The 25,159-nt window shown below is 45.7% G+C and overlaps 1 protein-coding gene across 3 annotated transcripts in view; it reads right to left on the reverse strand.

Moving 5' to 3' along the window:
* The window catches only part of LOC122544738 (SMAD family member 4), a 169,307-nt gene that overhangs the window by 76,991 nt on the left and 67,157 nt on the right, over nt 1-25,159 (reverse strand). For 2 of the 3 annotated variants that reach the window (XM_043684044.2, XM_043684045.2), the window contains exons 4-7: nt 24,924-24,944; nt 14,466-14,699; nt 12,754-12,912; nt 7,549-7,662 (exon numbers count right to left, since the gene is read on the reverse strand). In XM_043684044.2, coding sequence (XP_043539979.2) covers nt 7,549-7,662; nt 12,754-12,912; nt 14,466-14,699; nt 24,924-24,944 — 528 coding nt within the window. The remainder of the gene's footprint in view (nt 1-7,548; nt 7,663-12,753; nt 12,913-14,465; nt 14,700-24,923; nt 24,945-25,159) is intronic. The other variant, XM_087985048.1, reaches the window with a different exon arrangement.

The raw sequence follows: 25,159 nt of genomic DNA on the forward strand, positions 1-25,159 counted from the left end.
CACACACCTCTCATACACAGCGCCCCATACACACACACCCCCTCTCATACACACACACACACACCCCTCTCATACACACACACACACACACCCCTCTCATACACACACACACACCCCTCTCATACACACACACACCCCTCTCATACACACACACACCCCTCTCATACACACACACACCCCTCTCATACACACACACACCCCTCTCAAACACACACACACACACACCCCTCTCACACACACACACACACACCCACACACCCCTCTCATACACACACACACACCCCTCTCATACACACACACACACCCCTCTCATACACACACACACACCCCTCTCATACACACACACACACACCTCTCATACACAGCGCCCCATACACACACACCCCCTCTCATACACACACACACACCCCTCTCATACACACACACACCCCTCTCATACACACACACACACCTCTCATACACAGCGCCCCATACACACACACCCCTCTCATATACACACACACACACACCCCTCTCATACACACACACCTCTCATACACAGCGCCCCATACACACACACCCCTCTCATACACACACAGACCCCTCTCATACACACACAGACCCCTCTCATACACACACACACACCCCTCTCATACACACACACACACCCCTCTCATACACACACACACACCCCTCTCATACACACACACACCCCTCTCATACACACACACACCCCTCTCATACACACACACACACCCCTCTCATACACACACACACACCCCTCTCATACACACACACACACCCCTCTCATACACACACACACACCCCTCTCATACACACACACACAAACCCCTCTCATACACACACACACCCCTCTCATACACACACACACACCCCTCTCATACACACACACACACCACTCTCATACACACACACAAACCCCTCTCATACACACACACACACACCCCTCTCCTACACACACACACACCCCTCTCCTACACACACACACACCCCTCTCATACACACACACCCCTCTCATACACACACACCCCTCTCATACACACACACACACCTCTCATACACACACACACCCCTCTCATACACACACACACACCCCTCTCATACACACACACACACCCCTCTCATACACACACACACACCCCTCTCATACACACACACACACCCCTCTCATACACACACACACAAACCCCTCTCATACACACACACACCCCTCTCATACACACACACACACCACTCTCATACACACACACACAAACCCCTCTCATACACACACACACACCCCTCTCCTACACACACACACACCCCTCTCATACACACACACCCCTCTCATACACACACACCCCTCTCATACACACACACCCCTCTCATACACACACACACACCTCTCATACACACACACACACCCCTCCCATACACACACACCTCTCATACACACACACACACACCCCTCATACACACACACACACCCCTCTCATACACACACACACACACCGCTCTCACACACACACACCCACACCGCTCTCACACACACACACCCACACCGCTCTCACACACACACACCCCTCTCACACACACACACACACACCGCTCTCACACACACACACCCCTCTCACACACACACACACACACCGCTCTCACACACACACACCCCTCTCACACACACACACACACCCCTCTCATACACACACACACCCCTCTCATACACACACACACACACCTCTCATACACAGCGCCCCATACACACACCCCCGTCTCATACACACACACACACCCCTCTCATACACACACACACACACCCCCGTCTCATACACACACACCCCTCTCATACTCATACACACACACCCCTCTCATACACACACACACACCCCTCTCATACACACACACCCACCCCTCTCATACACACACACCCACCCCTCTCATACACACACACCCACCCCTCTCATACACACACACCCACCCCTCTCATACACACACACCCACCCCTCTCATACACACACACCCACCCCTCTCATACACACACACCCACCCCTCTCATACACACACACCCACCCCTCTCATACACACACACCCACCCCTCTCATACACACACACCCACACCTCTCATACACACACACCCCTCTCATACACACACACCCCTCTCATACACACACCCCTCTCATACACACACACCCCTCTCATACACACACACACCCCTCTCATACACACACACACCCCTCTCATACACACACACACCCCTCTCATACACACGCACACCCCTCTCATACACACGCACACCCCTCTCACACACACGCACACCCCTCTCATACACACACACCCCTCTCATACACACACACCCCTCTCATACACACACACCCACCCCTCTCATACACACACACCCACCCCTCTCATACACACACACCCACACCTCTCATACACACACACCCCTCTCATACACACACACCCCTCTCATACACACACCCCTCTCATACACACACACCCCTCTCATACACACACACCCCTCTCATACACACACACACCCCTCTCATACACACACACACCCCTCTCATACACACACACACCCCTCTCATACACACGCACACCCCTCTCACACACACGCACACCCCTCTCATACACACACACCCCTCTCATACACACACACCCCTCTCATACACACACACCCCTCTCATACACACACACCCCTCTCATAAACACACACACCCCTCTCATACACACACACACACCCCTCTCATACACACACACCCCTCTCATACACACACACCCCTCTCATACACACACACCCCTCTCATACACACACACACACCCCTCTCATACACACACACACCCCTCTCATACACACACACACCCCTCTCATACACACACACACCCCTCTCATACACACACACACACACCCTCATACACACACACACCCCTCTCATACACACACACACCACTCATACACAGCGCCCTATACACACACACCCCCTCTCATACACACACACCCCTCTCATACACACACACCCCTCTCATACACACACACCCCTCTCATACACACACACCCCTCTCATACACACACACACACACCCCTCTCATACACACACACACCCCTCTCATACACACACACACCCCTCTCATACACACACACACCCCTCTCATACACACACACACCCCTCTCATACACACACACACCCCTCTCATACACACACACACCCCTCTCATACACACACACACCCCTCTCATACACACACACACCCCTCTCATACACACCGCCCCCCTCACATACACACACCCCTCTCATACACACACACCCACCCCTCTCATACACACACACCCACCCCTCTCATACACACACACCCACCCCTCTCATACACACACACCCACCCCTCTCATACACACACACCCACCCCTCTCATACACACACACACACCCCTCTCATACACACACACACACCCCTCTCATACACACACACACCCCCCTCTCATACACACACACACCCCTCTCATACACACACACACCCCTCTCATACACACACACACCCCTCTCATACACACACACACACCCCTCTCATACACACACACACCCCTCTCATACACACACACACACCCCTCTCATACACACACACACACCCCTCTCATACACACACACACACCCCTCTCATACACACACACCCCTCTCATACACACACACCCCTCTCATACACACACACCCCTCTCATACACACACACCCCTCTCATACACACACACCCCTCTCATACACACACACACCCCTCTCATACACACACACCCCTCTCATACACACACACCCCTCTCATACACACACACACACCCACCCCTCTCATTCACACACACACACCCCTCTCATACACATACACACACCCCTCTCATACACACACACACACCCCTCTCATACACACACACACCCCTCTCATACACACACACACCCCTCTCATACACACACACACCCGTCTCATACACACACACACCCCTCTCATACACACACACAACCCTCTCATACACACAAACCCACCCCTCTCATACACACACACCCACCCCTCTCATACACACACACCCACCCCTCATACACACCCACCCCTCTCATACACACACACCCCCTCTCATACACACACACCCCCTCTCATACACACACACCCCCTCTCATACACACACACCCCCTCTCATACACACACAAACACACACACCCCTCTCATACACACACACACCCCTCTCATACACACACACACCCGTCTCATACAGACACACACCCCTCTCATACACACACACAACCCTCTCATACACACAAACCCACCCCTCTCATACACACACACCCACCCCTCTCATACACACACACCCACCCCTCTCATACACACACACCCACCCCTCTCATACACACAAACCCACCCCTCTCATACACACACACCCACCCCTCTCATACACACACACCCACCCCTCATACACACCCACCCCTCTCATACACACACACCCCCTCTCATACACACACACCCCCTCTCATACACACACAAACACACACACCCCTCTCATACACACACACACCCCCCTCTCATTCACACACACACCCCCCTCTCATACACACACACACCCCTCTCATACACACACACACACCCCTCTCATACACACACCCCTCTCATACACACACACACACCCCTCTCATACACACACACACACCCCTCTCATACACACACACACACCCCTCTCATACACACACACACACCCCTCATACACACACACCCCTCATACACACACACACACACACACACCCCTCTCATACACACACACACCCCCCTCTCATACACACACACACCCCCCTCTCATACACACACACACCCCTCTCATACACACACACACCCGTCTCATACACACACACAACCCTCTCATACACACACACCCACCCCTCATACACACACACCCACCCCTCTCATACACACACACCCACCCCTCTCATACACACACACCCACCCCTCATACACACCCACCCCTCTCATACACACACACCCCCTCTCATACACACACACCCCCTCTCATACACACACAAACACACACCCCCCTCTCATACACACACAAACACACACCCCCCTCTCATACACACACACACCCCCCTCTCATACACACACACACCCCTCTCATACACACACACACCCCTCTCATACACACACACACACCCCTCTCATACACACACACACCCCCCTCATACACACACACCCCTCATACACACACACACACACACACCCCCCCCTCATACACACACACACACACACCCCTCTCATACACACACACACACCCCTCTCATACACACACACACCCCTCTCATACACACACACCCCTCATACACACACACCCCTCATACACACACACCCCTCATACACACACACCCCTCATACACACACACACACACACACACACCCTCTCATACACACACACACCCCTCTCATACACACACACACCCCTCTCATACACACACACACCCCTCTCATACACACACACACCCCTCTCATACACACACACACCCCTCTCATACACACACACACCCCTCTCATACACACACACACCCCTCTCATACACACCCCTCTCATACACACACACACCCCTCTCATACACACACACCCCTCTCATACACACACCCCCCTCTCATACACACACCCCCCTCTCATACACACACACACACCCCCCTCTCATACACACACACACACCCCTCTCATACACACACACCCCCCTCTCATACACACACACACACCCCTCTCATACACACACCCACACCCCTCTCATACACACACCCACACCCCTCTCATACACACACCCACACCCCTCTCATACACACACCCACACCCCTCTCATACACACACCCACACCCCTCTCATACACACACCCACACCCCTCTCATACACACACACACACACACCCACACCCCTCTCATACACACACACACACCCACCCCTCTCATACACACACACACACCCCTCTCATACACACACACACACCCCTCTCATACACACACACACACCCCTCTCATACACACACACACCCCTCTCATACACACACATACCCCTCTCATACACACACATACCCCTCTCATACACACACATACCCCTCTCATACACACACACGCCCCTCTCATACACACACACGCCCCTCTCATACACACACACGCCCCTCTCATACACACACACGCCCCTCTCATACACACACCCCCCCTCTCATGCACACACTCCCCCCCCTCTCATGCACACACACCCCCCCTCTCATGCACACACACCCCCCCTCTCATGCACACACACCCCCCCTCTCATGCACACACACCCCCCCTCTCATGCACACACACCCCTCCTCTCATGCACACGCGCACAGTCCCTCCCATACACGCGCACAGTCCGTCCCATACACGCGCACAGTCCCTCCCATACACGCGCACAGTCCCTCCCATACACGCGCACAGTCCCTCCCATACACGCGCACAGTCCCTCCCATACACGCGCACAGTCCCTCCCATACACGCGCACAGTCCCTCCCATACACGCGAGCAGTCCCTCCCATACACGCGCACAGTCCCTCCCATACACGCGCACAGTCCCTCCCATACACGCGCACAGTCCCTCCCATACACGCGCACAGTCCCTCCCATACACGCGCACACCCCCTCCCATACACGCACACACCCCCTCCCATACACGCACACACCCCCTCCCATACACGCACACACACTCCCATACGCGCACACACACCCTCCCATACGCACACACACCCTCCCATACACGCACACACACCCTCCCATACACGCACACACACCCTCCCATACACGCACACACCCCCTCCCATACACGCGCACACCCCCTCCCATACACGGGCACACCCCCTCCCATACACGGGCACACCCTCTCCCATACACGGGCACACCCTCTCCCATACACGCACACACCCCCTCCCATACACGCACACACCCCCTCCCATACACGCACACACCCCCTCCCATACACGCACACACACCCTGCCTTATTTCCCAAAAGTTCATCAAGTTTTGCCCCTTCTCTTGTAGGGCCATCTACATATTGATTGAGAAAGTTTTCCTGAACACACCTCACAATTCCTCCCTATGCAAGTACTTAATCCTATGGCAGTCCCAGTCTATCCCTACTAAAGTTACTGCTATCTCCCTACATATTTGCTCCTCCATTTCTTGCTGTACTATATCCCAATAGTCAATCGCATCAAAATGATCATCCCCTTATTTCTCAGTTCCACTGGATGAGACCTTGAGAAAATCCTGTGATCTGCTGAGTTTTACTCACAATTTATTGTTTCCATTATAATTAATAGCTTCACTTGTTAGAATAACAACCATGTGCAGCTACAGAAAAATGTAGATAAAATATTCTACTGAAAGGAAACCAAGTTACAGGTAAGTCCTTATATGGAGTGCCATTTCTATAATAGTGCATGCAGAATGGATGGGAAGGAGTGACTACTTGAAAGGTGTGTTTGTAATGAAAGGGTGAATTTATAAAGGTCAGTGAGTTTTATCTACGTACTTCAGACTCAACACAGACAGCAAGACGTACTCACAATAATGGCTGGTGTGGTGCACTGATGGTTGGTGGTGCCCATGCCCATTTTGTTGGGGCACCACATTTGGTGTATAAGCAGCTGTGCTGCTGCCTGTCCAAGTTGCTGTCGTATCTATGGAATCAAAACATAGCTTTAAGACTGTTGCAACTGAATTAAACATAAAAAGAATTACATCTTTCCATTAACTATTTCAATAAAACAATGATAGAATGTTTCACAAAGTTTCTTTCATAGGATGCGGGTGTTGTGGTCATGAGAATTGTCCCAGGAATGAAAAGCTTAACATAGGAGGAATGTTTGAGGACTCTGGGTTTCTACTTGATGGAGTTTAGAAGGACGAGGGGAGATCTAATTGAAACTTACTGAATACTGAAGGCCCTGGACAGAGTGGATGTTGGCAAGATGCTTCCATTGGTAGGAGAGACTAGGACCTGAGGGCACAGCCTTAAAGTAAAGGGAAGACCTTTTAGAATGGAGAGAAGGAGAACTTCTTTCGCCAGAAGAGCGGTGAATCTATGAAATTCAGTGCCACAGAAGGCTGTGGAGGCCAGGTCATTGAGTTTTTTTTTAAGACAGCAATTGGTTCTTGATTGTCAAGGGTTATGATGAGAAAGCGACAGAGTGGGGTTGAGAAACTTAACAGCCATGACTTAATGGTGGAGCAGACTTGATGGGATGAATGGCCTAATTTCTGCTCCTATGTCTTACAGTCAAGAGTCAACATTTGTTACTGATCCTGAACTGCCCTCAAGGAGATGGTGAGCTGAAGTGCTGTAATCCATCTGCTGTAGGGAGTTGCAGGATTTTAATCCAATGACCATGTCAATGAAGAAACAGAGTTCCAAGTTGGAAGGTGCTTGGTTTGGAGGGAAACTTGTAGATGATTGCTCCCATGCATTGCCTGCCCTTATCCCTTTAAGTGGCAACAGATGCGGTTTGAAAACTGTCAAAGGAGCCTTGGTGGGTTGCTCCAGTGCATCGTGCATGTAATTCGAACTGCTTCCACTGTGCTCGTGGTGGAGACAATGCATGTTTATGTTGGTGGTAAGGGTACTGATCAAGCTATCGAGAAGCCGTCTAATACCTCCAGCTTCAGTCAAGATTTCCACAGAACTGCTGGCAATAGTCAGATCAGGCAACATCTGACGAGAGGAATAGAACTAATACTGCAGATCAATATCCATTTGACAGAATTACAAAAGCCCTTCGACCTGAAATGCTAACTGCTTCTCTCTCCATGACTTGCCCTAAGCTGCTGTATGTTTCCAATATTTTCTCTTTTCACTTAAAAGTGAAGGCCTCGATAAAACTCGACTCACTGCAGCATTTACGTTCTGTCAGTGGTTTTAAAATGTTCAAACAACTTCACATGATCGGAAACGTGAGTAAATCTGTTTCTGAAAGAATTAGATCATAATTAATAAATGGTCACATTTGTAATTCCAACATTCGATAGCGGGAGCTGGAGCTGGACGAACTTCGGATCATTCAGGAGGCAGAGGAGGTTATTGAGAGTTACAGGGAGGTAGTTACTCCACAGTCACGTAAAGGTGGTAGATGGGTTACCGCGAGGGGTAGAAAAGGGAACCGGCAGGCAGTGCAGATATCTCCTATGGTGGTTGCCCTCAACAACAACTATACCATTTTGGATACATTTGGGTGGGTGGGGAAGGCTTACCAGGGGTAAGCAATGGAGCACAGGTCTCTGGCGCAGAATCTGCCCCTGTTGCTCAGAGGGGAAGGGGGAAGAGGAGCAAAGCTTTAGTCATTGGGGACTCCGTAGTTAGGGGGGCAGATAGGAGGTTTTGTGGGAACAAGAGAGACTCACGATTGGTGTGTGCCAGGGTTCGTGAGGTCTATGATCGTGTATTTGGGATCCTTGAGGGTGAGGGGGAGCAGCCCAAAGTCGTGGTCCACACAAACATCAATGACATAGATAGGAAGGAAGGTGGGGATCTAAGACAGAAATTCAGGGAGCTACAGCGAAAGCTTAGAGCTAGAACAAACAGAGGTATTATCTCTGGTTTGTTGCCTGTACCACGTGCTAATGAAGCGAGGAATAGGGAGAGAGCGGAGCTGAACACATGACTGCAGGGATGGTGCAGGAGGAAGGTTTCGGATTCTTGAACAATTGGAGCTCTATAAACAAGATGGTCTTCACCTGAACCAGAGAGGTACCAATATCCTGGGGGAGGGAAATTTGCTAATGCTCTTCTGGTTGGGGGGAGGGGGGGTGTTTAAACTAACGTAGCAGGGGAATGGGAACCTGAATTGTAGTTCCAGTGTACAGGAGGTTGAGGGTAGTGATGTCAGGGATAGGTTTACTCACGCGAGGGCATCAGTAATCAGGATGTCAGTTTGAAATGTGTGTACTTCAATGCCCCAGGAGCATCCGGAATAAGGTGAATGAACTTGCAGCATGGGTTTGTACCTGGGATTTTGATGTTGTAGCCATTTCAGAGACATGGCTAGAGGAGGGGGGACAGAAATGCTTGTTGCAGATTCCGGGTTGTGGCATTGTTAATCAAGAGTAGTATTACAGCAGCTGAGATAACGTTTGAGGCTACTGAGGAAGTTAGGGGTAAGGTTAGAAACAGGAAAGAAGAGGTCACCCTGTTGGGAGTTTTCTATAGGCCTCCGAATTGTTCCAGGGATATAGAGGACAGGATAGCTAAGATGATTCTCGATAGAAGTGAGAGTAACAGGGTAGTTGTTATGGGGGACTTTAACTTCCCCAATATTGACTGGGAATACAATAGTTTAAGTAGTTTAGATGGGTCAGTTTTTGTTCAATGTGCGCAGGAGGGTTTTCTGACAAAGTATATAGACAAGCCAACAAGGGACAATGCCATGTTGGAATTGGTACTGGGGAATCAACCCAGCCAGGTGTTAGATTTGGAGGCAGATGAGCACTTTGGCAATAGTGACCACAATTCGATTATGTTTAGAACAGCAATGGGCAGAAATAGGTATATACCACAGGGAAAGAGGTATAATTAGGGGAAAGGCAATTATGATGTGATTAGGCAAGGTTTAGAATGCATAGGATGGGGAAGGAAACTGTAGGAGATGGACACAGTTGAAATGTGAAGCTTATTCAAGGAACAGCTACACCGGGTCCTTGATAGGTATATACCTATCAGGCAGGGAGGTAGTTGTCGAGAGAGGGAGCCATGGTTTACTAAAGAAGTTGAAGCTCTCGTCAAGAGGAAGAAGGCAGCTTATGTGAGGATGAGGCATGAAGGCTCAGTTAGGGGTCTTGAGAGTTATAAGTTAGCCAGAAAAGATCTAAAGAGAGTGCTAAGAAGAGCCAGGAGGAGACATGAGAAGTTGTTGGGTGATAGGATCAAGGAAAATCCTAAGGCCTTCTTTAGGTATATCAGGAATAAAAGAATTACTAGAGTAAGAGTAAGATAAGGACCCATCAAAGACAGTAGTGGAAAGTTGTGTGTGGAATCTGAGGACACAGGGGAAGCACTTAATGAATACTTTTCGTCAGTATTCACATTGCAAAAAGGTAACGTTAGTGAAAATATGGAGACACAGACTACAATCTTCGATGGGATTGAGGTGACAAAGATGAGGTTTCAGCAATTTTGGAAGATCTGAAAATAGATAAGACCCCTGGGCCAGATGGGATTTATCCTCAAATCCTCTGGGAAGCCAGAGAGGAGACTGCAGAGCCTTTGGCTTTGATCTTTATGTCGTCATTGTTGACAGGACTAGTGCCAGAAGACTGGAGGATAGTAAATGTTCCCTTGTTTAAGAAAGTGAGTCGGGACAACCCTGGTAATTAGAGGCCAGTGAGCCTTACTTCGGTTGTGGGTGAGGTGCTGGAAAAGGTCATAAGAGTTAGGATTTATCATCATCTGGAAAGGAATAATTTGATTAGGGATAGTCTACACGGTTTTGCGAAGGATAGGTCGTGCCTCACTAACCATAGTGAGTTCTTCGAGACGGTGACAAAACAAATGGATGTGGTGTATATGGACTTCAGTAAGGTGTTTGTTAAGGTTCCACATGGAAGGCTATTGCACAAAATACGGAGTTTTGAGATTGAAGGTGATTTAGTGGTTTGGATCAGAAATTGACTAGCTGTAAGAAGACAGAGGGTGGTGGTTGATGGGAAATGTTCATCCTGGAGTTCAGTTACCAGTAGTGTGCCACAAGGATCTGTTTTGGGGCCACTGCTGTTTGTCATTTTTATAAGTGATTTGGATATGGACGTAGAAAGATGAGTTAGTAAATTTGTGGATGACATTCAGGTAGATAGAGTTGTGGATAGTACCAAAGGATGTTGCAGTTTATAGAGGGACATAGATAAGATGCAGAGCTGGGCTGAGAAGAGGCAAATGAAGTTTAATGCGGAAAAGTGCGAGATAGTTCACATCGGAAGTAGTAACAGGAAAGCAGAGTACTGGGCTAATGGTAAAATTCTTGGTAGTGTAGATGAACAGAGACACCTTATTGTCCAGGTGCATAAATCCCTGAATGTTGCCACCCAGGTTGATAGGATTGTTAAGAATGCATGTGGTGTGTTGGCATTTATTGGTAGGGGGATTGAGCCACAAGGTCATGCTTCAACTGTACAAGACACTGGTTAAGGCCGCACCTGGAGTATTACGTACAGTTCTGATCATCGCATTATAGCAAGGATGTGAAGCTTGGAAAGGGTTCAGAGGAGATTTACTAAGATGTTACCTGGTATGGAAAGAGGTCTTACGAGGAAAGGCTAAGGTAAGTGAGGCTGTTTTCGTTGGAGAGGAGAAGGTTGAGAAGTGACTCAATTGAGACATATAAGAAAATCAGAGGGTTAAATAGGGTGGACAGTGAAAGCCTTTTCCCTTGGATGGTGAAGGCTAGCATGAGGGGACATAGCTTTAAACTGAGGGGTGAAAGAGTTAAGACAGATATCAGCGCAATTTCTTTACTCAGAGTAGTCAGGGCATGGAACAGCCTGCCTGCAACAGTAGTAGACCCGCCAACAATAAGGGCATTTAAATGGACATTGGACATACATATGGATAATAATGAAATGGTGTAGGTTAGATGGGCATCAGATTATTTTCACAGGTCGGTGCAACATTGAGGGCTAGAGGGCCTGTACTCGCTGGAACGTTCTATGCTCAGTTAAAAAAACGAGAGAAATAATTTTCCAGGTTTTCCTCAGTTCCAAGAGCCTTTGAAAGCACAGGTACTTACTCTGGTAAGGCTGTTTTGGTGGCGGATATCCATTTTGCTGAGATGGATTGGGGGGGGCGGGGGGAGGTGGAGTTGGGGGAGGTGCCATCTGTTGCAGTGATGGGGCAATCTGTAATAAAGCCTCGCTGTGATTCATAGGAATGAGAGAATTGTTGGTAGCTGGGAGAGAGAAAAACAAAGTGGGGTTATTTACATTTATATTCCAATTTTAAATGTTCAAGTAATTCTTCAATCAAGCTATTTGAAATGCATTACTCCCTTGCCAAATAAAGAACCAGTGGTTGCGTGAAGTGACATTTTGTAACAGAAACAGAAACTGCCAGAGAAACTTAGCAGGTCTAGCAACATCGGTGGTGATACAACAGAGCTAATGTTTAGAGTCCAGTGATGCTTCTTCAGTTCTCCCAGCAATTTGTGTTTTTGTTTCAGATTTCTAGCATCTACAGTTCTTTGTTTTATTTAAAGAGATATTTTGTATTTGTCTTCACTGTAGAAGGAGAAAGTGAGGACTGCAGATGCTGGAGATCAGAGTCGAGAGTGTGGTGCTGGAAAAGCACTGCAGGTCAGGCTGTATCTGAGGAGCAGGAGAATCGATGTTTCGGGCATAAGCCCTTCATTAGGAAGGGCTTATGCCCGAAACATCAGTTCTCCTACTCCTCGGATGCTGCCTGAGCTGCTGTGCTTTTCCAACACCACACTCTCTTCACTGTAAAAGGCACAAGTAACATCTCAGAAACACCTGTAAATATAGAGATGAAAGGTAGAGAGAAATGTAAAACAATTATTCAGCCAGGAAAAAACATTGAGAAAATAATGAGAACAAGTTCGATATGTCTCCATACATGATGGCTTGCATGCCAGGGTCCCAAAGGTAGCTGCTGAGAAAGCAGATGCTTTGGTTGAAATTTTCCAAAATTCCTTTACTCTGAAAAGGTTCCAACAGTTTGTAAAATATCATGCATAACTTTCGTATTCAAGAAAGGAGAGAGAACAATGAGCCAGTTTGCTGACATCTGGCACAAGGAAAGTGATTCAGCAGGGCACTTAGAACATACTGTTGCATCAAAGTCAGCGCGATTTTGTGAATGGGTAATCATCGTGAACTAATTTAGTACAGTTATTTTAGCAAGTAACAAGGAAATCTGTAGGTGTGGCGTATTTGGATTTCCAAAAGGCAGTTAAATAAGGTGCGACAAGACATAGGCAGCGGCCAGCACACAAACAGAATAAACAGTTGTCAAATTGGGGTGGGGAAAGAGTTCCAGTTGTAATGTACCACCCCAAAACACAATAAGCAGTTTATGACATGCTTTCTATCTATGGAAATATACCAGACTGAGACGCACTGAATAGATGCTGGACTGAACACTAATAATATTTAATTACTCTTATTTATATGTATAACAATGGCAGAAAGGTACAGAATCTAACTAATGGTGAAAAGTATAAGCAAACTAAGTTCTCTACAATAATCAGCAATAAGCAGTATATTCCCCACATCCTTATTTGGCTGTGCCCTCATCATAACCACACTCAGCAACATGCTGTGGAGGCTCTCAGCAACTACATATTATGTTAGCATAACAGCTTCACAAAACCTTTACAGAACATTTCAACTGTTTTTGACCCATTGCATTTAATCCATGACCAATGAAACAAAATTATCAGGTATTATTTTAGTATGTGAGCATCCAGTAAAACAATGTACTCACGAGGAGGAGACATTGGAATGTTGGGATAGCTGTGCACAGTGGCTCTAGATGTCTCTGGTAAGGAAAGTACTGGAGGTGGGAGGGGCTGGACATAGGTTTCAGAAGATGGCCGTGTGTTAGTCGGGTGTTTGACTGGCTGAAGCCGATGTTCCTCAGGATGTGGCATGACTTGCGGTCCATCCAGCTGCACACATTCGTGCACAAATTCATCCTTCACCAAACGAGTAGGAGGAGCTAGCACATAATCAAGCAAATAATTTAGATTACATTCAGTTGATGACCAGACAATGATGAAAAGCACAAGGAACAGTATCTAGAATTCAAGACAGGTGTGAAAAAAAGTTGTGTCACAATTTAAAACAATCAGTAGCCTGCCGCACACACAGGGGGTATGTTCCAAGACCTATTGTGGAAGGCCGAAACCGCGGATAGTTGTGAACCCATTCATTTAAATGGGAAATTTACCTTCCCGCAACCCCCTGTCTCTGGAACGTTCCCTGTAATATGTTCAGGCAACGGTAAGCCGCAGGTAACTGAAACTGCAGGAACTAGACCTGTGGATACGGCAGTCATGTAATCGTCTATGGTATTTTGTTTGGCTATGTTTTGCTATTACTTCATAGTACTAGTTGTTGACAGCTGAAACAATGTTGGGTACAACTGATTCCCTGCAGAAGCAGCTTCCAACCAGTGTTCAATGTACCAGCCTCCACCATTTAAATCATCTCCAGCATGAAACTTTAAGTATTACTCACTTTTCAAAAACAATTCTGGAAAGACTTCTGCAGACTGTAAAGTTGCAAATGTAACTCCATTACTTGAGATGAGAGGGAGAGGGAGAATAAAAAACTACAGACCTAATGATTCAATATCTGTCAAAGGGAAAATATTAGATTCTAGTATAAAGGATATGATAATAGAACATTTAGACAAAGAAAAGGCAACACTGGACACAGTCAGCATTGATTTATAAAAGGGAAATCATGTTTGATGAACTGGAGATTTTTGAGAATGTTACTTGTAGTGTAGACAAAGGTGAAACATTGGTATGGTATATTTCATTTTCCAAATTTTGGAAAATGACAATAACCACAAAACTGGGACTGAATAAATTGTTGGAATTGCTAACTAACAAGTCCCTCATCCTCAGGTCTTGCAAAAAGAAGTTTGTGAGATAGTTGACACATTAGCTTTCATTTTCCACACCTCTCTACATTCATGGCAAGTCCCATTAGATTGGAAGGTGGCAAGTGTAATGCCTTGAGAATCCCAGAGGAAGAAAGTAGAAAATTACAGATGAGTCAACTTAAAATATGTCTTAGGGAAAATGTTAGAAGCTGTTATGGAAACATGTTACAGCACGACAGTTTGGAAGGATATTTAAGGAATCAGGCAGAGTCAGCATGACTTTGTGGAGAGTAAATCATGTTTAACCAATCTATTGGAGTCTTTGAGGACAAAGGGAAATCAGTGGTTATTTTGTACATGTGTTTCCAGAAAGCCTTTGATAAAGGCTTTTGTGGAAAAGAAAAGCTCATGGGTTAGGAGATTAATATATTGGCATGAATAGAAAACTGGCTGGCAAACAGGAAGCAGAGAGATTGGCAAGATGTAATAACTGGCCACATAGAACAGTGTTGGGACCTCAACGGTTTACTCTATGTGACTTGGGTGAAGATGATCTCCCACCGTGATGTGGGCTTTGCCTCTCGTCGGGTATCTGTGTCTGATGCAGCAATGCTTATGTTTGCTCCCATAAGATCTGGATAATATGGTACTTAAAAAGAAAAACATAGGTTTATTACAATTCCTGATAGATACGTATATTACAGTCACTGGACACTTCAGTATTTGAGCTAATATTCAAGTAGGCAATTACCAACAATAACATGCTTTCATCAGTTCACCATGCCCCATTTAAGATGGAGCAAAGACTTTCACACCTTCAGGTCACATGGTATAGATTATGCAAGTAAATGTGTGGCTCAAAGATTGGTGTGGGAGAAATGGGTTTGAATTCATGGGACATTGGCACTAGTACTGGGGAAGAAGGGACCTGTTCTGATGGGATGGCCTTCATCTGAGTTGTGCTGGGACCAGAATTCTAGCAAATTGCATAACTAGGGCTATATACGCCGGAGGGCGGCGGTGGTGGGGAGGGGGAAATCAGTTCGAGGGAAAATTAAAAAACCCAAATTCAAGAAGGAGCTGAGACTGCAAGTTCATGATGTGGCAGATGGTTATCAGACAATAAAGGTGAGGGACTGAACACCTTTCAGTGACAGAACAGGTGAACATCTTTATGCACCAAGGATTTATAAAAAGTTGGGAAATTTACCAGTGGAACAAATTTAAAAGCCTCGTATCTCAATGCAACAAGTATTCAAAACAAAGGGGATTAATTAACTAAATCATACAGATAGATGTAAACAGGGATGATATGATTGGGATTACAGAGACATGATTGCAGGGTGACCAGAGATGGAAACTGAATGTCCCAGGGTATTCAGTATTTAGGAAAAACAGGCAAAAAGGAAAAGCTGGTGGAGTGGCTTTGCTGGTTAAAGACAAAATTAACACAATAGTGACAGAGGATATCAGCTCTGACAATATGCAGTCTGTATGGGTTGAGTTGAGAAATACCAAGGGGCAAGAAACATGATCAGGTGTCATATACAGGCCAAACTGCGGTGGTGATGTTGGGGATGGCATTGAACAGGATATTACAGGTGCATGTGATTAGGGAATATCTGTGGTCATGGGTGATTTTAATCTGCACATAGATTAGGAAAATCAAATTAGCTACAATGACAAAGAGGAGAAATTCCTGGAGTGTATACAGGATGATTTTCTTGGAGGGCCCAACTGGGGAGAAGGTCATCTTAGGCTGGATACTGTGTAGTGAACAGGGAATCATTACCAATCTAGCTGTGCGAGACCCCTTGGGGATGAGCCACCATAACATGATAGAATTTTTTTTATCAAGATGGAGAGTGAGATAGTTGATTTGGAGACTAGGGTAGAAATAGAAAGCAGACTACACCACCAGTGCTTAATTAGGAGGCTCACTGAAGATGCTTCCTAGTATGGTGACGAAACATCTGAAAAGGAACTTTCCAGCTCAGCGAGCAAACCTATATCCAGAACCACAACCTGAGCTACAAATCTTTTCAAAACTCACTGGAGACTAGGGTGCTAAATCTTAAAAAAGGAATCTATGAAGATATGAGGCATGAGATGGCCTTGATATACTGGTGAGAGTTACTTAAAAGGGATGACAGTTGATAGGCAAAGGCAAACATTCAAGGAACGCAATAGGGGAGCTGCAACAACTGTTGATTCCTGTCCGACACAAAAGCAAAATGGGTAAGAGGGCTAATCCATGGATTACAAAGTAAATTAGTACCCGATCCAAGGAAGTAGTACATAGATTGGCCAGCAAAAATAATAGGTCTGAGGATTGGGAGCAATTTAGAATTCAAAAAGGACAAAGGATTGATTAAGAAGGGGAAAATGCAGTACAAAAATAAACTTGCAATGAACATAGAGACTGACACGAAGAGTTCTTTATAGGTACGTGAAGAGAAAGTTATTAGTGAAGACAAACATAGGTCCTCTAAAGACATACGGGGGTATGTATAACAGGGGTCAAAGAAATGACTGAGCAACTGAATACATCCTTTGGTCCTGTCTTCACAAAAGAGGACAAATCAGATACCAGAAGTGTTGGAGAATGCAAGGTTTATTGAGAAAGAAGAACTGAGGCAGATCAATATCAGTAGAAAAATGGTGCTGGGAAAATTGAGGAGATTAAAGGCAGATAAATCCACAAGGCCTGATAACCTACATCACATAATAACTTAAAAAGTTCCTCCACAATTAGTGGATGCATCTTTCAGGATTCTAGAGACTCTGGAAGAGTCCCTACAGATTGGAGGGTAGCTAACGTTACTCCAATATTTAAAAAGGGAGGTAGGAAGAAACCAAGGAATTATAGACCTAGGCTATAAGTTTGCTCGCTGAGCTGGCAGATTTGTTTTCAGATGTTTCATCACCATGCTAGGTAACATCATCAGTATTACGTAGCATGGTGATGAAATGTCCGAAAACAAACCTGCCAGCTCAGCGAGCAAACTTACAACCTGAACCTCAATCTGAGCTACAAATCTTCTCAAAAATCACAATTATAGACCTGTAAGCCTAACAGTGGTAATGGGGAAAATTCGTGAATCTGTTATCAAGGACTTTACAGTGGAGCATTTAGAAGGTAGTGGCAGAATCTGATAGTCAGCATGGATTGATGATGGGGAAATCATGCTTGATAAATCTGTTGGAATTCTATGAAGATATAACTCGTAGAGTTGACAAGGGGGAGCCAGTCAGTGTGATATATTTGGACTTTCAGAAAGCATTTAACAAAATCCTGCCTAAGAGATTGCGAGATTGGGGAAATTATATTGAGATGGATAGGAAACTGATTGGCAGAGAGGAAACAAAGAATAGGAATTAATGGGTCCTTTTCAAATTGGCAGGCAGCAACGAGTGGGGTGCCACAGGGATTGGTGCTCGGACCCCAGCTATTCACAACATGTATTAATGATTTGGATGAGGGAACAAAACGTAATATCTCAAAGTTTGCAGGGGGATAATACCAAATTGGTTGGGAGGGTGAATTGTGACGAGGAGGGCAGAGGTCCTTCAGCAATGATCTGGACAAGTTGGATAAGTGGGCAAATCAGTGGCAGAAGCAGTATAATTTGGGTAAGCGTAAGCTTATTCACTTTGGAAGCAAAAACAAGGCAGCAGATTACTACCTGAATGGCTGGACATTGGGAGAGGGGAAGTGTGCAGAAGGACCTCGGTGTATTTGTGCACCAGTTGCTGAAGGCAAGCATGTATGTGTAGCAGGCAGTAAAGAAAGGAAATGGTAGTTTGGCTTTCGTTGCGAGACGTTTCAAGTCCAAGAGCAGGGATGTCTTGTTGCAGTTACACAGGATCTTGGTGAGGGTACATCTAGAATGTGTGTGCAGTTTTGGTCTCCTTTTCTAAGGAAGGACACTCTTATACTTGAGGGAGTACAGGACAGGTTTACCAGGCTGATTCTGGGGATGAAAATGTGTTGCTGGAAAAGCGCAGCAGGTCAGGCAGCATCCAAGGAACAGGAGAATCGACGTTTCGGGCATAAGCCCTTCTTCAGGAATGGCAGGATTGACATATTAGGAGTGATTGCCGCAGTTAGGACTGTTTTTGCTGGAGTTCAGATGAGTGAAGGGGAATCTCATAGAGACTTACAAATTTCTAAAGGGACTAGAAAGGGTAGATGCAGGAGGATGGTGGGTGGGTCCAGAACCAGGGGTCACAGTCTAAGGATTCAGGGTGGACCAGTTAGGACGGAGGAGACATTTCTTTACCCAAAGAGCGGTGAGCCTGTGGAATTCATTAACACAGGAAGTACTGAACGTATTCAAGAAGCGACTAGATATAGCACTTGGGTCAAAAGGGATCAAAGGTTATGGGGAGAAAGCAGGATTAGGCAACTGAATTGGACAATGATTGTGATTAATGTCGGAGCAAATTCGAAAGGCCAAATGGCCTCCTCCTACTCCTATCTTCTATGTTTCTATGCCATTATGAGCATGTCTCAAAGGTATACTTCAAACTAGTTGTGAGACATTCAACAGAACATATCAAAGGTATGGCTTGCAAATCTACAGATGATACAAAGACAGGGAGGAAAATAAAATATGAAGAGGACAAAAGGAGACTACAGAGAGAGAGAGAGATAAATAGACAACTATTAGATGAGTGAGGAAATATCTGCTAAATGGAGTATAATGCAGAAAATTCCAAATAATCCAATTTGGCAGTAAGAATACAAAAGACGTTATATCTGAATGATTAGAGATTGCAGAGCTCCAAGACATGGAGTGGCCTGGGTGTCCTTGTGTGTGAATCACAGAAGTTGAGGATGCAGGTACAGCAAATAATTAGGAAAGCTAACAGAACGGTATCATTGATTGCGAGGGACACTGAAGGCAAATCTATACAGACTGTTCTTCAATTGTACAGGGCACTGGTGAATCAAATCTTGAGTGCAGTAGACACAATTAGTCACCTTACTTCACAATGTAAACACATTTGCTGCAGTTCAGAGAAGGATCATTGGATTAATAGAAACAGAGAAGATAGGACTAGCTGTAGGCCATTCGGCTCTTTGAACCTGCTCTACCATTCAATACAGTCATGGCTGATCATCTAATTCTGTATCTTGTTCCCACTTGCTCCCATACTCTTTGATTCCTTTAGCCCCAAGAATTATGTCAAAGTCCTTATTGAAAATATTCAATGCTTTGGTCTCAACTGCTTTCTCTGACAGAGAATTTTACAGGCTCACACTCTGAATGAAGAAGAACTTTCTCTTAATCTCATACATACTTGGCCTACCCTGTACCTTTGAACTGTGACCCTGGAATGGGTGGGTAAGCTTATGAAGAACGAGTGGACAGGTTAAGTTAGGTTTGTACCTACTACAGTCTAGAAGAGGAAGAGAGGACTTGATTGAGACATACAAGATCCTGAGAGATCTTGATAAGTTGGATGTGGACAGGATACGGCCTCGTCCATTTCAAAGCTTCTGAGTCATCATGGGGTCCCTCAGTGTGGAAACAGGCCCTCCAGCCCAACATGTCCACACCGACCCTTCAAAGAGTAACCCACCCAGACCCACTCCCCCACCCAATTACTCTACATTTACTTTTGACTAATGCACCTATCCTGCACATCCCTGAACACCAGGGGAAATTTAGCTTGGCCAATTCACCTAGCCTGTGCATCCTTGGATTGTGGGAGGAAACCAGAGGAAGCCCACACAGACACAGAAAGAATGTGCAAACTCCACACTGACAATTGCCTAAGGCTGGAATCGAACCTAGGTCCCTGGCACTATGAGGCAGCAGTGCCAATCACGGAGTCAAACTTGAGATATCTAAAAATAAAGGGTGGTCCATTTAAAATAGAAATAAGTCAATTTTCTATTTCTGAGAGGACTGAGGTCTTTGAAACTCTGCTTCTACTTGTGAGGGTGAGCTGGGTAGGTCGAAGTCACTAAGGTGCCGGAGAAGGTCAGTTTGGATGATGTAGCTCACCCTCTAGAGACAGCTTCCAGAAAAAGTAATAACTGTTGCATTGTTCCTTCACTTGGTCTTGTCGTGCATGCTGCGTCTCAGTTAGGGTGACAAGTGTAACACTGAAGCACCCAAATTTCCAAATTATGATAGTGGTGCAGTGCTCAGGTCTGTATCTATTAAGTTTCTCCTGGAGTGTCCAGATGTTCCACAACCGTGACTTCACTCTGATGTGGAAGACAACCTTTTAAATAAAACCTGTGCTGGTTGTTAAGAACAAAGAAAATTTACAGCCCAGGGACAGGCCCTTCAGACCTCCAAGCCTAAGCCAATCAAAATGTACTGTCTAAACCGGTCGGTCAATTCCTAAGCATCTGTATCCCTCTACTCCCCACCTACTTATGCATTTATCCAAACGCATCTTAAATGAATTTACCGTGCCTGCCTCTACCGGCAATGTGTTCCAAATGCCCACCACCCTCTGTGTGAAGTACTTGCCACGTGTATCCCCCTTAAACTTTCCATCTCTCACCTTGAAAGTGTGACCTCTCGTTATTGAATCCTTCACCCTGGGAAAAAAGCTCGTCTCTATCCACCCTGTCTATACACTTCATGATTTTGTAAACCTCAATCAGGTCCCTCCCTCAATCTCCTTTTCCTAATTAAAATAAACCTAACCTACTCAACCTTCCTTCATAGCTAACACCTCTATACCAGGCAACATCCTCGTAAACCTTCTCTCCAAAGCATCCACATCCTTTTGGTAATGTGGCGATCAGAACTGTACACAGTATTCTAAATGCTGCTGAACCAATGTCTTGTTGAATGGTGTCAATTTCCCAGAGTCGACAGAGCAAAGCTTTGATTGATTGGCAAAGGTATTCCAAGATGACTGCAGGTCAGACTTTGTTGTTAAAAGTGAGCACAGGCTGCGTACAATCATAATTCTGCAGCCCTACAAACCAATTCTGGACAAATCCTGAATCTCCGCGCTCTCATAAAGTACTCCATCAGTGCGCCACTAATACTTCTCTTCAAACATCTTCTGGAGTTCACTCTCTAGACCAGTTTGTTGATGCTCCATGCCGACTTCCGCCCTTAAACATTAATATTACTCTACCACTAAAACTCTGACCCCATAGCATAGGTATATTGCACTACCCACTCTCTGCAGGATTGCTGTTTTTTACAGGAACCAGTCACATTACCCCTTTCTCTCATTTACATTCATCACCTGGTGACCAGTAACCATTCTATCTCCTGAATTCTGCCAAGTAGGCCACACCAGCTTTGAGACACTCGATCCAAAAACTTGGAGACAAAAAGTCAGCCTGAACTGCTCCAGCCTGTTTCAGTTGAGAACGTTTTGCATGTGGCTGTTATTAACTCTTGACTTGGCCACCTCTGATCAGAGGTAACCAAACCAAGCAGAACTCATTGTCAGACAGAATTTGGAACAAATCACCACAAGCCTTCTCACGACTCAATCAAATTCATATTGGTGTCAGATTTGACATCCAGGTAGGTTTCTAGCTACACATCTGTGAAATCACTATGATCTATTACAACCTCTGTAACAACTACGTGGCTTCACCTTGATTTCAGCTCTTCTGTCACTGAAGTGGTCATCCAAATCTCTTATCTCGACAAACGAATATTCCAACCCAGCAGTGGCTCAGTTCATACATTGTATTACTTGTATTCTTGAGGTTATTGAAGACTTCTAATTCACATCATTTAGTTGACCTATCAGTGCTTGCTGACGTACATTACTAAATAGTTAAGTAACACTTTGATTTTAAAATTCACAACCTTGCTTTCAAAGGTCCACCCATCCCTCTCCATCTCCTCCAGTCTCAAAACCTTGCAAGATAGTGAACCAATTTCATTTTGCCTTCAATGTCCTGAATTTTCATGGCCAGTGGAGCATAGTGCCCCAAGCTCGAGAAGCCTTCTGAAGCCTTTCTCCCTTTTCTCCTTTATTACACGGATGTCTTTGACCAGGCTTTTGGCCATCAACTGTAATATTGACTTCTGTGGTTTGGTGCTATAACATTGCTATGAATTACCTAGGAATCATGTGTTCATAGAGTTTTTTCAACACGACACGTCCATGCTGCAACATTAATTACAGCACTTGGCTTTTTTTGATTTGAGAAAACACTTGAGCCACAGAAGTAACAATGCAAAGCTGTATTCTATCTAAACTCACTCAGTCAATTATTTTTACTCTCCACACGGCCATTCATGTAGGTTTATGAAGCAATAATCCACAGTGCTCCTTTATCAATATAGAGGTTGCATAAATCCTCTCAGCAGAGTGGCAGAATATCCAAGTTTGCTGATGACACTAAATTGAGTGGAAAGGCAAACTGTGCAGAGGAAGTGGAGGGTCTGCAGAGAGATTTAGATAGGTTAAAAGAGTGGGCAAGAGTCTGGCAGATGGAATACAATGTTGGTAAATGTGAGGTTATTCACTTTGTAAGTAAAAATAATAGGTCAGAGCATTATTTAAAGAGGTGAAAGATTGCAGCATGCTATTGTGCAGAAAGACTTAGGAGTGCTTGTACATGAATCGCTAAAAGTTGATTTGCAGGTGTGATGGGTAATCAGGAAGGCAAACGGAATATTGGCTTTCACTGTCATAGGATTGAATTTAAGAGCAGGGAGGTTCTGCTGCAATTGTACAAGGTGTTGGTGAGGCCACACTTAGAGTATTGTGCGCAATTCTGGTCTCCTTCCTTGAAGGAGGATATACTGGCTTTGGAAGTGGTGCAGAGGAAGTTCGCTAGATTGATTCCGGAAATGAGGGGGTTATCCTATGAGGGGAGGTTGAGTCTCCTGGGACTGTACTCTCTAGAATTTAGATAAATGACAGGGGATCTTATAGAAACATATAAAATTATGAAAGGGATAGATAAGATATAGATAGACAAGTTGTTTCTGCTGGCGAAACCAGAACTAGGGGACATGGCCTCAAGATTATAGGGTAATAGATTTAGGACAAAGATGAGGAGGAATTGTTTTTTCCAGAGACGAGTGAATCGATGGAACTCTCTGCCCAAGGAAGCAGTAGAGGCAGCCTCATTAAATATATTCAAGACACAGTTGGATGGGTTTTTGCATGGTAGGGAATTAAGGGTTATGGGGATAATGCAGATAGGAGGAGCTGAGATGATGGATAGATCAGCCATGATCTTAATGAATGCTAGAGCAAGCTCAATGGGCAAAATGGCCTACTCCTGCTTCTATTACTTTGAAATTTTGAATAGAGTGTCTTGACAGTGCATGTAAAAACATTTTCAGGTTCAAACAAGTAACTTGAAGTACTAACCTGTGTTCTGGAGACTGACACCTGCAGAACAGAAAAATAGAGAATTTTTAGTGTCTACTGGAGTCTGGAGGAAGAGAAAGCAGCAGAGAGAGAAAGGACAGTTCATACCTCCTGGCACCCATTATTTGTGGCCAACTACAAAGCAATACTGCTTTCACCATGCCATAAGGCATGCAATGGCTTCACTCTGCAACTAGTCAGATGCTCCATATGTTCCTGAGATGCAATTCTGAAAG

The sequence above is a fragment of the Chiloscyllium plagiosum genome, unplaced genomic scaffold, assembly GCF_037043375.1.
Source record: "Chiloscyllium plagiosum isolate Xiang-an unplaced genomic scaffold, Cpla_swu_hap1 HiC_scaffold_50, whole genome shotgun sequence".
Taxonomy (NCBI): Eukaryota; Metazoa; Chordata; class Chondrichthyes; order Orectolobiformes; family Hemiscylliidae; genus Chiloscyllium; species Chiloscyllium plagiosum.